Source organism: Rhinoderma darwinii, chromosome 10, assembly GCF_050947455.1.
Source record: "Rhinoderma darwinii isolate aRhiDar2 chromosome 10, aRhiDar2.hap1, whole genome shotgun sequence".
NCBI lineage: Eukaryota > Metazoa > Chordata > Amphibia > Anura > Rhinodermatidae > Rhinoderma > Rhinoderma darwinii.
This window is the reverse complement of record NC_134696.1, coordinates 44,545,777-44,560,174: the sequence shown is the minus strand read 5'-3', so window position 1 is coordinate 44,560,174 and position 14,398 is coordinate 44,545,777. Positions and strand designations below refer to the sequence as shown.

The 14,398-nt window shown below is 41.3% G+C and overlaps 1 protein-coding gene across 1 annotated transcript; it reads left to right on the top strand.

Annotated features, from left to right (window-relative positions):
- The first annotated feature begins 244 nt into the window (after positions 1-244).
- Positions 245-5,644, top strand: LOC142662003 (uncharacterized). Its single transcript, XM_075839802.1, has 4 exons — positions 245-346; positions 538-637; positions 2,332-2,458; positions 4,579-5,644. The coding sequence occupies exons 2-4, from the start codon at positions 592-594 to the stop codon at positions 5,504-5,506; spliced, it is 1,101 nt and encodes a 366-aa protein (XP_075695917.1). The 5' UTR covers positions 245-346; positions 538-591; the 3' UTR covers positions 5,507-5,644.
- Positions 5,645-14,398: the final 8,754 nt, after the last annotated feature.

Here is a 14,398-nt window from a genome sequence, read left to right as displayed (position 1 = left end):
TAAGCCTGTTATTGTGTATAAGCCCAGATACGACCTGCAATAACCCGTTACTCAAACACCACAAGCATTTGTGATGGGGACTACTTGTTATTTCACTGCAACTACTGAATAAAACCACTAAGCGGTCTTCTCCTCCTTCATGATTATCACTCAGAGACAAGACCTCACAAAGCTCTTCAAACTTCCAACATCACTCTGAAAAGAGGGACACATTAATTATTCCACATTGTAAAGCTGACCTACAGCGCACAAAGCTGCCCTGGAGCATAGCCAAAGTTAGAAATGAACCCATATAAAGGACTGCTTTACATCGACTTTAATACCGACCCAAACACCAGAGGATCAGGTAAGGAGCAATCTCATCTCCAACTGCAATAGTTACAAGAACTAGACAGGGATGAAAACCAAATGTATAGAGAACTATTATTAATAAATATAATCATCACCATGATAAGAAATAGTTTATGTTTCAGTAATGTGATTTTGACGATAGAGCCTTTCAGCAGATATGTCTAACATGATTCCTTTTTTGTACAGACTTACATCATCAAGAATTTTTAGGATTTCCGTTGACCCATCCTGTGACTCAAAATGTTGGTGAAAGTGTTTGTACTCGTATCAGCTGTGTGCATAACAGGTCAGCATATTTCTAGAATAAAACCAATAACAGGTCTGTGGCAAGGGTTAAAAAAATAAAAGTATAAAATAAGTATAAAAGTCTAAAGATATTTTTGAGAAATTGCAAACACCAGAAATGTAATGCGTAGCACTTTTATCCATCTTTAAAGGCATTCTCTGAGTCTTGATGACCTATGCCTGTGTAAACAATGAAGGAGCCACAGGAGTGGTGTGGACCTTTCATTTGCACTGATTGGCGGAGGTATAGGATAGGCCATCAATGTTTAAAGGGGTTGTCCTATTTCAGCAAATTAATGTTATTTTTTTGTATATAGAAAATGCGTTACATTTTCCAATATAATCTCTGTATTAATTGTTAACATTTTTAAAGATCTCTGCTTGCTGACATTCAGTAGGAACATTTGTTGTTTACTTCCAATAGATAAAATTCTGTCCATGGTCATGTGATGGACACACAGGTGCTGGGATCGTTAGAAGACACAACTCTGATACACATACTGTAACGATCCCAGCACCTGTGTGTCCATCACATGACCATGGACAGAAATTTATTGACTGAAAGTAAGCAATGAACGTTCCTACTGAGTAACAACAAGCAGAGACCTTGAAAACTGTGATAGTTAATACATAAAATATATTGGAATATTGTATAACTTTTTTATTTATACAAAAAGTAATATTAATTTGCTGAAAGTGGAATAATTCAGAGAGCTCCGTTAACTGTTCATTTCCTGCCCGTCTCTGTCGTTAATAACCATGCTTTAAACCCAACTGCTTCCTGCATTATATGTTGAACTTTGCCTCATTAGTGTCCAGCAGAATCAACAGAATGGTAAAGTAGAAATAAAGTATAGAGAGGAAAGCACGGAAAAATATTTCTCCGTCGTTTTTTCATATCTAAATATATTTAATTCATAGAAAAAAGTAGTATCAAAAGAACATACTATTGATCAAAAATGTACAGCAAAAAGTGATATCACCCATTGTGCCATAGTCCGTTCAGAGAATCCGGTTCGATTTCTTCAGTTTGCAGGACTTTTTGCTGTACATTTTTGATCAAGAGTATGTTTTGATACTACTTTTTTCTATGAATGAAATATATTTTGATAATTAAAAACGTTGGAGAAATATTTTTCCGTGCTTTCTTCTTTAGACTACGTTAATCAGAGACACAGGAGGGGTCTCTTATAGCACGCTGCACCCATTTGCCCATTTAAACAAGGTCTACAAATGATATTGCTTAATGTGTATAATGTTTAATGAATATAAGATTCCTGAGAATTTTCCTATAACCGGTCATTTGTTGTCTCCATTAAGTTATGTGTGTGTAATATGTATATCTGACTTTGGCAAAGGGGCTGTTTGCCTTCTGACAACTTCTTTTTAATTTCCCTGTCATAGCATGTTTAGCAAACAGAAGAGAACCAGAATTTACGATCCTTCTGCATTACTTATAGATTAGGGAACATAAAAGATGCACAATGTACATGTTTATTGATGTTCATTGGTACCCTGAGGGGATCCCCACCACAAACAGCTAATCCGGGGCATTTCAGTAGCTGGACAATCCCCCCCCAGTCGACTGAGGTTGGGGTTGTCCAAAGTGAACCACATGAAATTGGAATAAATAAAACATACAGTTGACAGTTTTGGGCTTTTAGATTCGTTTTAATATAATGTGTTCTCTGTTAGGATATCAAGCTGATGTCAGCACTGACCAGATAACTGACATTTTCTGGAATTACCTCACGGAGCTGACCAGTGGTACTAAGGACAACGCGGACAACTTTCAGCAATCGGACATCAGTAAACAGCTGAAGTAAGTGGGCAGTGATCAAAACACCATCCCTAACATACAGAATTGGTATATCATAGATCATGGGTGGATGGACTTCTGTGGCATGCCAGCTACTTTTTGTGAAGTCTAAACAGTGTTTCAGTCACAGATGCCCCATAACAGTAGGGGCTACAAAAAGTTCTCATACCTCAGTGTTTGCCACAGGTGCCCCTCATAAAAGTGTGTCAGCCATACTGTAGATGTCCGCAAAACAGATCACCAGCCAAGGATTTTACTTACAAAAGTGTGCCAGCCACAGATTCCCGTAAGAACGCCCGTTACTGTTATGTTATGAGACATATCAGAAGATCATTTTGACCACATTTCCCATTTCATTTATTAATATCCAATGAATATTGTAATGTCAGGGTAGGGAGACGGACAGGTGAGCCCTAATCTACCCACCACTCAGTCCCTGCCTACTTGCACAGTCCGTCCTAGGCGACAGGGCGTACAACTGGGCGACGGTCCCCACGCTCACTATGTGCACGACAAACAAAACAGACAAGGGAACACAGAAGCAAGGGAAGAGGGGAAGTTGCCCACGGAAACACCGTGAGCAACAGAGTAGTGAACGAGCCGAGTCAAACCAGGAGAGTACGCGGTAACAAAAGCAGAACAGGAGAATAGTCAGTTAAGCAGGGTCAATATGAAGCAGAGGTCAATGGTAATAGCAGGAACAGCAGAGCCAGGAAATACAAGAATCACAGGCAAAGGACAGGAAGCAAATGAAGGTATTCATAGACCAAGGGCGAGAGCTAGAACCGTGTGGCCAGGCTGTGATAGGTTCTCCCACTCCTCAACCTCCCAGCCTGAGTGGTAGCAGATGGAGTCACTCTATCAGACCTAGGAACAGATGCAGACTGATTAATCACGGGCGTCGACACAGAAGCTGTGTCAGGCAAATCCTTTACAAATATATTGCATCACATCGACATTCATGTAAAAGGTATTTCTGTCTTTCTAAAAATAAAGTTTGATTTTATTTTGATGTTCAATTTTATTTTGATGTTGAAGCTCAGTTTTTAAGCTTTTAGCTATTATATTTAAGGATTTAAGTATTATGAACAATTCCCTAACACAGAGTTGGCCTTTATCAGATTTACTCGTTTTCTAAGAAGGAGCTATTCAGTTTTTTTGTTTCTTGTTTTTTTTGGGGGGGGGGCATCCTATTCAAGTCCTGCATGCACCGTCAGCTGAACATAGACATTGCTTCTGGCAAGCTGTATTCTGTGACTGGACCTCTCGCAGTGCTTGCCACAGTGTGTTAATGGGCAACAGCCTCTGCAAACACGCCGGTCATGAAATACATGTTGCATGAAATACATGTTGCTTTAAGTATGTAAGGCAGTCAGAGGCACAATTTAAAGCTCCAATGCCCTAAATCAAAAGCTACAATGCCCCCCCCCCAACTACCATGTGTTATTTGGGCACTCTCAGGCACTAGGGTCGGGTGTGACTGCTACCTTTGAAGACAGTAAGCTACACTCCTGTAGACAGTGTAAGGCCAGATGTGGCGTATTTGCTGTGGATTTGCGGTACAAATTTCACACTGCAAATCCGCAGCAATTTACAGTACAATACAAGTGGGTGAGGTTTTCAGAACACCATACACATCTAGTGGGAAAATCAGCATGGAAATCAGTGCATGGTGCAATTTTTACAAATCCGAAGCATGCTCATTCTTGTGTGTAAAAGCCGTGGATTTTCACTGCAGATTTCCCCATTAAAATGCATGGCATTAAATCCTGCAGATAAAAAAATTGTAAATCGAACTCCCGTTTTAGAATTGAATGTGCCTTGTTACATAAAATAAGATCTGAGCTAATAAGCTATTGGCTTATTTCTCATGTGCAACTCTCATAAGCAGAATTAACATGTACAGACCCGGAATTGTTTACTGTGTCAGACAAGAATTACAATAATTGCTACTCACTAATATATTAAACAAAGGTTAATGTGGTTCAAATGAAACTAGGAAGTATGGTTTGTCAATCGTATGGTTAGACTAACCTCAGACTCCTACAAATGATTACTTGTTGGCATTGAGCCTCCGCTAATTGTTTCCAGTGTTGCTGCTGATTCAGTCTCTTCCTCCACAGGGCTCTCATTGAAGAAAACCTGAAGAGCGCAAATAATTTTGATGGTGAATTAGTGGGTCAGCTCATTCCTTTAACCAAGCAGATACATGATCAACTGACACAAGACTCTCAAACATTGAGGGAACAAATCAGACAAGAGTTGGAGAAGTTGAGGGTCAAGTTGTCTCCATATACAGATGAGGTGCAAAAGCAGCTAAATAGGAATGCAGAGGAGCTTCAGGGGAAACTGGCTCCATATGCTGAGGAGTTTCAAGCTCAGCTGGATAAAAGCACCCAAGCGCTCACTGAGCAACTGAACTCTATAAAAAAGAACCTAGAAGCCAAGATCAAAGAAAATGTTGACCGTGGACAGGCATCAATTGCCCCATATTCCCAGGAACTGAAGAGTTCAATAGATGACAATATGGAGCAACTAGAGAAACAGCTCAAAACTATCAACAATCAAGTGAAAGGCAATATTGATCAGCAAATGGAAGAATTGTTTAAAAGTCTAATACCCTATGCAGAGGACATGCAAGATGAGCTGCAAAAACAGATCAAGAACTTGGACTTTCAGATGAAGAAGAATGCTGAGAAGATGGAGAGCAAAATATTGGAATTGGCAGGAAGACTGCGAGAGCAACTCTACCCCTATGCTAATGATTTAAGAACCAAGCTGAAGGGAGATATGAGAAATGTCAAACAGACAATGGAGCCATACCTAAATGAGATTAACCAGCAGATGGACCAGAAGATTGAAGAGTTTAGGGAGACAATAACCCCTTATGCAGATGCCCTCAACAAAGCACTTGTAAAGAGAGTGATAGACATGAAGAAGATGTTAGGAGAACACACTGTGAGTGTACAGGATCAAATGGAATACTTAGAGGAAGACGTTCGAGACAAGATCCGAGACTTCATCATCCAGGGGCTTTCTGAAGAAAACTGATTTTGTGATGCTTAGACTTATGGTTGAAGAACAAGGACAGTTATGGTTACACCAACTTGTATCATCATTTCTATAAACTTTAATTAGTATGTAGTACAAATACAAAGTAGCAGCAAATAAACATTGAGATTCAAACTATTGAATGTTGCATGTAGTAATCTGACACACTGGAGAAATAGATCCAACAATGAAAAGTTAAAGGGACACTAACCTAGAAATTAATGATAAAAGTAGAGTCCACACTGTTCGGCAGTCTGCAGGAAATTTTCCATGTTCCTGAAACAGTCTTGTAGAAATCTTTTCAGACAACACAGGGGTCAATTTCTTGCTGATCTTTTCACCACTGGGGGGTAAGGCTTAGCCAAGGGCGGGGTTAAACTATCTATGTGTCCTATTGCAGACAGAGTAGATGGGGGAGGCTCCTGCAACAGCCAGTTGTCTTACAGCCAGACAAATGATTGTGAGAAGGAGGAAGAGAGGAGGAGATTGCTGGACTTGTTTTTATTTTTTAAGTATTTTCCTTGTATAGTGTTCCTTTAAAGGTGTTGTACGAGATTACAAAACATGCCTGCTTTATTCCAGAAACCAAAAATATAATAAACCACAGGAAGATGAGATGTTTAACTTAAAGAGGCTCTGTCACCAGATTTTGCAACCCCTATCTGCTATTGCAGCAGATAGGCGCTGCAATGTAGATTACAGTAACGTTTTTATTTTAAAAAAACGAGCATTTTTGGCCAAGTTATGACCATTTTTGTAATTATGCAAATGAGGCTTGCAAAAGTCCAAGTGGGTGTGTTTAAAAGTACAAGTCCAAGTGGGTGTGTATTATGTGCGTACATCGGGGCGTTTTTAATACTTTCACTAGCTGGGCGCTCTGATGAGAAGTAACATCCTCTTCTCTTCAGAACGCCCAGCTTGTGACAGTGCAGATCTGTGACGTCACTCACAGGTCCTGCATCGTGTCGGCCACATCGGCACCAGAGGCTACAGTTGATTCTGCAGCAGCATCAGCGTTTGCAGGTAAGTCGATCTTACCTGCAAACGCTGATGCTGCTGCAGAATCAACTGTAGCCTCTGCTGCCGATGTGGCCGTCACGATGCAGGACCTGTGAGTGACGTCACAGATCTGCACTGTCACAAGCTGGGCGTTCTGAAGAGAAGAGGATGTTACTTCTCATCAGAGCGCCCAGCTAGTAAAAGTATTAAAAACGCCCCGATGTACGCACATAATACACACCCACTTGGACTTGTACTTTTAAACACACCCACTTGGACTTTTGCAAGCCTCATTTGCATAACTACAAAAATGGTCATAACTTGGCCAAAAATGCTCGTTTTTTTAAAATAAAAACGTTACTGTAATCTACATTGCAGCGCCTATCTGCTGCAATAGCAGATAGGGGTTGCAAAATCTGGTGACAGAGCCTCTTTAAAGTCATCATTTACAAAATACAGTTGCTTTTTTTTTTTTTGTCTAAATTAGTCCAAAACTTCTGCACTGTATCACTGAATTATAAATTAAGTATATCCATTTGTACCACAACACATATCACTGACTGAACGTGAATATAGTGATAGGAACTAAAAATTCAAGGGGTTTTCCAGTCCCTAAAAAATAATGGCCAATCCTCAGGACAGGCCATCAATAGCTGATCGGTCGGGGTCCAACAGCTGGTCAGCTGTTTTAAAGGGGGTGCAGTGCTCGTACGAGCGCTGCTTCCCCTTCATTTCTACTTCAATGGGAGAAGAAGGCTGCAATACCTGTGAATCACTGCTACATGTGTGTCGAAGATTCACAGTGAGCAAGTAGAAATTAAGGGGAAGCTCGTACGAGCGCTGCAGCCACTTCAAAACAGCAGATCGGCTGGGGTCCAGGGAGTCGGACACCGACCGATCAGCTATTGATGGCCTATCCTGAGGATAGGCCATCAATTTTTAGGGACTGGAAAACCCCTTTACTAGTTTTTACTGCTCTTAATATCCGTATCGATCTCATGAGGATCCCCCAAATGTTTGGGGGGGGGGGGGGGTGAAACGCTTAGAAATAACAGATCTATAAGATGAGATAATGGTCTAATTCTGGACAGTATTGTTAATGTGAACACTACCAATCAGTGTTTACATTAGTGGGTGCAGTCAGGTACCTGGTAGTATGGAGAGGCTATATCAACTAATTGAATAGAGTTAGCCAGTATACCCAGAACATAATAGGGTTACTTAGGTAAAGGCACTCTTCTTTTTTCATCAAAAACCTCTCTATACTCAATTGTTTTGTCTTACACCTTTCTACACAGGGTCAGATTTTGGTATAGGTAGCTGGTCTGACGTGTATGCCCAGTAACTTTGTTTGAGGGTGATGTCACTAAACACAATATATTTTCATATATATTGAGTAAAAGTAGATTTTTAGTTCCCATCACTATATTCACGTTCAAAACTTCTGCACTGATTAATTTCATAATGTATTGGAGCTCTGATACTGCTTGGAGATTCTGATACAGAGCTCCACATTCCTTGTATAGAGAGGGTTAAAGGGTTATGTACACCTTAGACATCTTTTTTTTTGTAGTAAAATTGTACATCATTGTGATTGGTGCAACTTCCAAAATACATTTTAGTAAAAAATCTTTTTGAGATACAGCTGCTTTGTATTCTGTATACAGAGCAGCTGTATCATTCGCTAAGACCTGAAAACTGGTTCAGTGAAAGCGGTTCCTGCGTGTCTCTAAAAAGTAGGATCAAGCTGCAATCTATTACATCTATGTTATAAACTTAGGGACCGACGTATTCAGATGTCAGCGAACGATCCAGCTGCCCCCTTTGCAGAATACAGTGCAGTTGTATCGCAAAAATCTCCTCTATATCAAAGTTTTAGTCTCGGATAAATACATCAAATTTACTATAATTACAATAATTTCTACAACCAATATCCTCCGATATCCCATGATTACTTACTGTCACTATTTAATCATCCTATGTTATTACAAAGAACAATCTAATATCTGCTCATTCATTTCTAATATCTCATTAAAGGTATGTTTACTTGTAAACGGCATATATGTATAAATATAATGTACATAAAATCATCTTGTACTGATCCTGAGTTATAGCCGGTTTGCTTATAGAATTCTACTGCTTGTTTAATTAGAACTAGTAAAATATATGTATAATCCCCAGTATACAGTGCAGTGTACGCTATATAAATAGACCCCGTAGACTGAATGTTGCAAATGTCACACAAAAGCAAGGAACACCACTAGGCAGACCACTCACCACATAGAAGTCAGGAGGCCATATGACAAAGATAAAACTGGGCTCTCATTATGGTGCCAGATTTTGCCACTCAAACCATAAGGGACTGTTTCCTCCCATGTTTACTCCATTATTCTTGGGCCAATGCCCCACTCCTTTTTATTGCTAAAAAGTCAGTTAGTCTGTAGAGAGGAATCCTGGACAGGTTCTCAGCACCCAATAGCAAATGGTTTGGGACCAGCCAGGGCTTGGTCCCATCACTCCACGTGCCCCATAGTAGACACATGGCATGCTTCTATGAAATCTACGCCCTTGCCACTCAATACTGAAAGTGAGCACTCTGTGTATACAACTAATAGGAACCTAGCTCTATTCCTTGGATCTAGGCACTTTTGTATTATCATGAACTGGTATCCCCTTAATTCACTATGACTAGGTAATATATACATTGAGGGCTAAATATTGTATATACCGCTGAGCACCAGACAATAGGCACTGTACAGATTTATGGAAAAAATGATTTTAACCACTGGGCACTACATGCATGTGAGCGTAAGCACAAGATAATGGTAGTAGTATGAACAGCCCAGTTGTGGGATGCATCAAGCATCAGGAAATGTATAGTGTACATTGCATTATGCCACAGCAATAGCACTACTAGGCACAAGGGAAATGCCACCATGAATGCTATTGGGTACATTATTGACACTCTATAGAGTCTATAATAGTAAAGGGAGGAAACCTCCAGCTCACCAGTTTGTTGCGTCTCCTGACTCCTCGCTCGGATCCCCGCTACGGCTGGCGGTATATGCAGTAGAGAAACAGTGGAAATGATCCAGCGCTGAGTTCGGTCGAAAATTAAAAAGGAAACGGTGTTCCCATCTTTATTGGGGTGATATGAATAAAATTGTAGGGAGACGCAGTCCCAAGAAAAAAGTGAGTAGGCAGTAGTGCCCTGGCCTACGCGTTTCGAGCAACTCCTGTGCTCTTAATCATGGCAAAGAAATGTGAGGACATTTGCCGCCCTGTCTGCTTGATAAGCGTAACTAATGAGTACGCAGAAAGACAGGTGAAAAGTTAACCCTGGTTTCTGATTACCACCTCAGGTGTGATACACCCTGCGTAGAGACTGCGTGTATAGGTATAATCCAGGAGGTGTGTGTCATATATGGACAAAATAACAACTATATCTGGGCAAGCTAATCAAACTGTACTTAGTTAAATATAATATCATAGGTTTGGTAATCCATACAGCAGGCAAGGCACCTATGTCCCCACAATCCTCACAATGTATATCACAGTTGTTATAAATTCGATATAACCAAACCACAGGAGTTGCTTGAAACGCGTAGGCCAGGGCACTACTGCCTACTCACTTTTTTCTTGGGACTGCGTCTCCCTACAATTTTATTCATATCACCCCAATAAAGATGGGAACACCGTTTCCTTTTTAATTTTCGACCGGACTCAGCGCTGGATCATTTCCACTGTTTCTCTAGAGTCTATAATACTCGGCCTCACTGACTGAACATATTAAAAATTATTATTATATATGTTATTCATCTACCTTAAGACATATCCTTCTCTCAAATACAGGATACTTGTCTATGATGCCCTCTACCCTGCCAGGAAGACTATTGCTAAATATTGGATGCCACTTAGGGCCCTTTCTCTGCATGTCTGGATTCTGTTGGTGTTCTCTATTTCAGCCCTTATAACTTGGATTTGTAAACATATAAAGTGTAAGGCTGAGTATCACAAAATTTGGAAATGGTGTCTTACCTCAAATGGCAGCATGCTCTCCCTATTACCCATGAGCTACTGAATATATATCGTACCACCACTCTTTAGAAATCTTCTCAGTTGTAAAAGGTCTCATGCACATACTCCGTTTTGTTCGGAGCTGTGATAGGGCACCCATAGAATTGCGTCGGGCCTTTACTGTTACAACCATGTACCTCTGATTTCAAACATTATGGAGGTACACAGAAGTTTTCTTTGCTAGATTCTGACAAGTATTTCACAGAGACGTACAGAGTCCCAAGGAGTTGTCTAGGATTAGAAAAATATAGTTTTTTATTTCCAGAAACAGTGCCACCTCTGTCCAAGGACTAAGTAGAGAATTGCAGTTAAGCCCCAGTCTCTTGTATAGTTGTCAGCCCATGGACAAGTGCGGCACTATTTATGGAAAATAAGCATACCCTTTTTTCTCATATTAGACAACCCCTTTAACTACTTCCCACCCTGTGACGTACTATTATGTTGTGGGGTCTATGAAGGTCCCCTAACTGACGTAATAGTACGTCACAGAAATGATGCTGGCACAGGATCTGTGCCCGCGCCATCTCTTGTAGGTGACAGCCGACACCCCGCTCTAAATCCGGATATAACTCCGATCTCGGACGCTTAACGTCTTAGATGTCACAGTCAATGGCGACCGTGGTACCGCCGTTATTGGTACAGAGGAGGGGGCTGCCCCTGTAAGCTCATCGGCACCCCATGGCAGCCATGGTCCTAACAATGTTCCCCACGTCTGCTATGTATGAGTGCATATTAGGCCCTGCCTTAGGCTGCCTGTTAGATAGGCATGATGCATTGCAATACAGAAGTATGGCAATGTATTATTGAAGCGATCAGGAGATTGGATTTTATAGTCCCATAGAGGGATAAAAAGAAAGTAAAAAGCTCAATAAATTTATAAACTTTAAAAAAAAAAAAAATCCAAGGAAAAAAAAAGCAATTTCCCCTACAAAATTCTTTATAGTGTGAACAAATTGAAAATAGTAAAATAATTAAATGTAATTGGTATCCGAAAAACTAGTACTATGAATATAAAACTTAAATCACCCCACACGATGAACAAATTATTTATTAAAACAAGTGTTTTCATTGTGCAAAACGTAAAAATACTATATAAATTTGGTATAGGCGTAATTGTATCGACCCAGAGAATAAAGTTCTTATGTTAATTTTATTGCATGGTGAACGCCATAAAAACAAACCCAAAAAACAATGGCGGGATTTGTTTCCACCCCCCCTCCAAACAAAAAATCTAAATTAATAAAAGTTATACAATAAATTATATGTACCCCAAGATGGTGGCATTTAAAAAAAAAACTTGTATTGCAAAAAAAAAAAAAAAACCCTCATATGGCTACGTAGACTAAAAAAAATAAAAAATTTAATTGCTTTTGAAAAGCGGAGATGGAAAATATATTCCATCAGCTCTCCTGAAATATCTGTTTTAGTGAATAATTGTATTCCAGATTAAATAACAAATATGGAGCATCTTTTCTGAGAGGTATACGTTGTACCATTCCTCTGTTATTTCTCCTCGAATTTTATGATTAAATTGACAGCTGGGTGTTACCAGTTGGGTGTGTGTCCTTACCCAGACTGACAATGTCCAATCAGTTGTGACAGAGTGAGACTGTGTAGGGACACATACCATTGACAAGGGGAATAATAACACCCAGTTGTCAATTTATTCATACATTTCTAGGATGAATTACAGAGGAACGGCACAATGCAGAGTTGTAAGAAAATGTGTTCCAGAATCATTATTTCATGGGGAACACAAGTATTTACTACACTAGACATGTCAGGAGAGGTGACAGGTCCTCTTTTAGGGTCCAAACTGCAGCCCATAAGGCGCTGGGAAGACTCCCTGCGCATGCCATCGTGATGACGTCACTGCATCATGCTGGTTTGCTCAAGCGTCCCGCCTGCAAGGCTGTGCAGCGCTCTGTCCGTCGCCGGAACGGGGCAAGGTAAGTACAATATATTTTTTTGGGGGGGGGGGGGGGGCTATGTAGCAATATGCACGGGGGGATTGCTGTGTAGCACTATATACAAGGGGGGAGCTGTGTGGCACTATATACAAGGGGGGACTGGGTTGCACTATAAACAAGGGGAGGGCTGTGTGGCACCATATATACTGGGGGCAGTGTAGCACTATATACAATGGGGGACTGTGTGGCATTATATACAAGGGGCTCTTTGTGGCACTATATACAAGGGGGCTGTGTGTCACTATTTACAAGAGGGGTGGCTGTGTCGCACTATATACAAGGAGGAGCTGTGTGGCACTATCTACAAGGGGGGGCTGTGTGGCAGTTTATACAAGGGGGGGCTGTGTGGCACTATATACAAGGGGGGATGTGTGGCACTATCTACAAGGGGGGGCTCCGTGGCACTACATACAAGGGGAACTGTGTGGCACCACATATAAAAGGGGGCTGTGTGGCACTATATACAAGGGGGGCTGTGTGGCACTATTTACAAGAGGGGGAGGGCAGTGTGGCGCTACCTACAGGGGGTCTGCGTGGTACTATCTACAGTGGATCTGTGTGGCGCTCCTATCTTTAGAGGGGCTGTGTGTGGCGCTATCTACAGGGGACTGTGTTTGCCGCTATCTACAGGGGGAGTGTGTGGCGCTATTCACAGGTGGTGAGTGTAGCGCTCTCTATAGGAGGGCTGTGGGGTGCTATCTATGGGTAAGTGATGCTGTCTACAGGGGGCTGTGTGTGGTGCTATCTATAGTGGGGGTGTGTGTATGATGCTATCTACAGGGGGCTGTGTGGCACAATCTATAGGTAGGGCTGTGTGAGACGCTATCTACAGGGGCTGTATTTGGCGCTATAAACAGTGGCTGTGTGTGGTGCTATCTACAGCGGGCTGTGTGTGGCGCTATCTATAGTGGGGGGTGTGTGATGCTATCTACAGGGGGGCTGAATGGCAAAATCTATAGGAAGGGCTGTGTGAGACGCTATCTACAGGGGCTGCGTTTGGCGCTATATACAATGGCTATGTGTGGCACTATCTACAGGGGGCTGTGTGTATGTGGTGCTTCACTTTATATTCAGGGGCACAGTGTTTGGTACTATTTTATTCAGGGGCAGAGTGTATGGTGCTATTATATTTAGGGGCACAGTGTGTGGCACCATGAGAATTTTATCTTCGTTTATAGGTGTGGAAATGTTGAAAAAGTGAGAAGCCGAAGACATCTGAGCGGCAAATTCTGCAGAAATGGGTCATGGCCGGGAGAAGTCATCATTAAGTCTGGACCGGATGAAGAAGAAAAGTGTAAAAAAATACTAGACTCTAAGAAGCCGTGAAGTCACTGGATTTATAAAGAATCTGTCACCAATCCTGACATGTTTATTATAGGAAATCCTTGTATTGTCAGGAGGATGTGTCCCTGCACAGTGTGTTACTGTCAGTGTGTAGGGACACAGCCCTTTGACAAGGGGAATCATAACACCCATTTATTAATGCTTGAACAAAAAGGTAGTGCTAACAATAGTTACGGCGCAGCAGGGTGGCCGTGGAGAAGGGGTCCCAAGTTTGGGTAACAGCCCAGGGCCAATGGTGTACTTAATCCGCCACTGGGACAGACGGACTATTCAGGCATTGAGGCCATGCATGGGGGTTCATGACTGAAAAGGGCCCACAGCCTCTTAAACTGCAGAAGCAGGGCTTTAAAAATAATGTAAAAAGAAAAACATAACAAGAAATGCAAATCAGGAATCCTGAAAGGAATTCTGTCATAGCTATAGTGGTTTGTAAAAGGCCATGAACTCTAATGTCCAGGGGACCTACAACCCCTTTTAGTCCGCCCCTGTTTTACACTTATTA

Coding starts and splice junctions, on each gene's coding strand:
- LOC142662003 (XM_075839802.1), top strand. CDS start 592: ATGTTGGTGAAAGTGTTTGTACTCGTATCAGCTGTGTGCATAACAG. Junction 638..2,331: donor ATCAGCTGTGTGCATAACAG/GTCAGCATATTT, acceptor GTTCTCTGTTAG/GATATCAAGCTGATGTCAGC. Junction 2,459..4,578: donor GACATCAGTAAACAGCTGAA/GTAAGTGGGCAG, acceptor CTTCCTCCACAG/GGCTCTCATTGAAGAAAACC.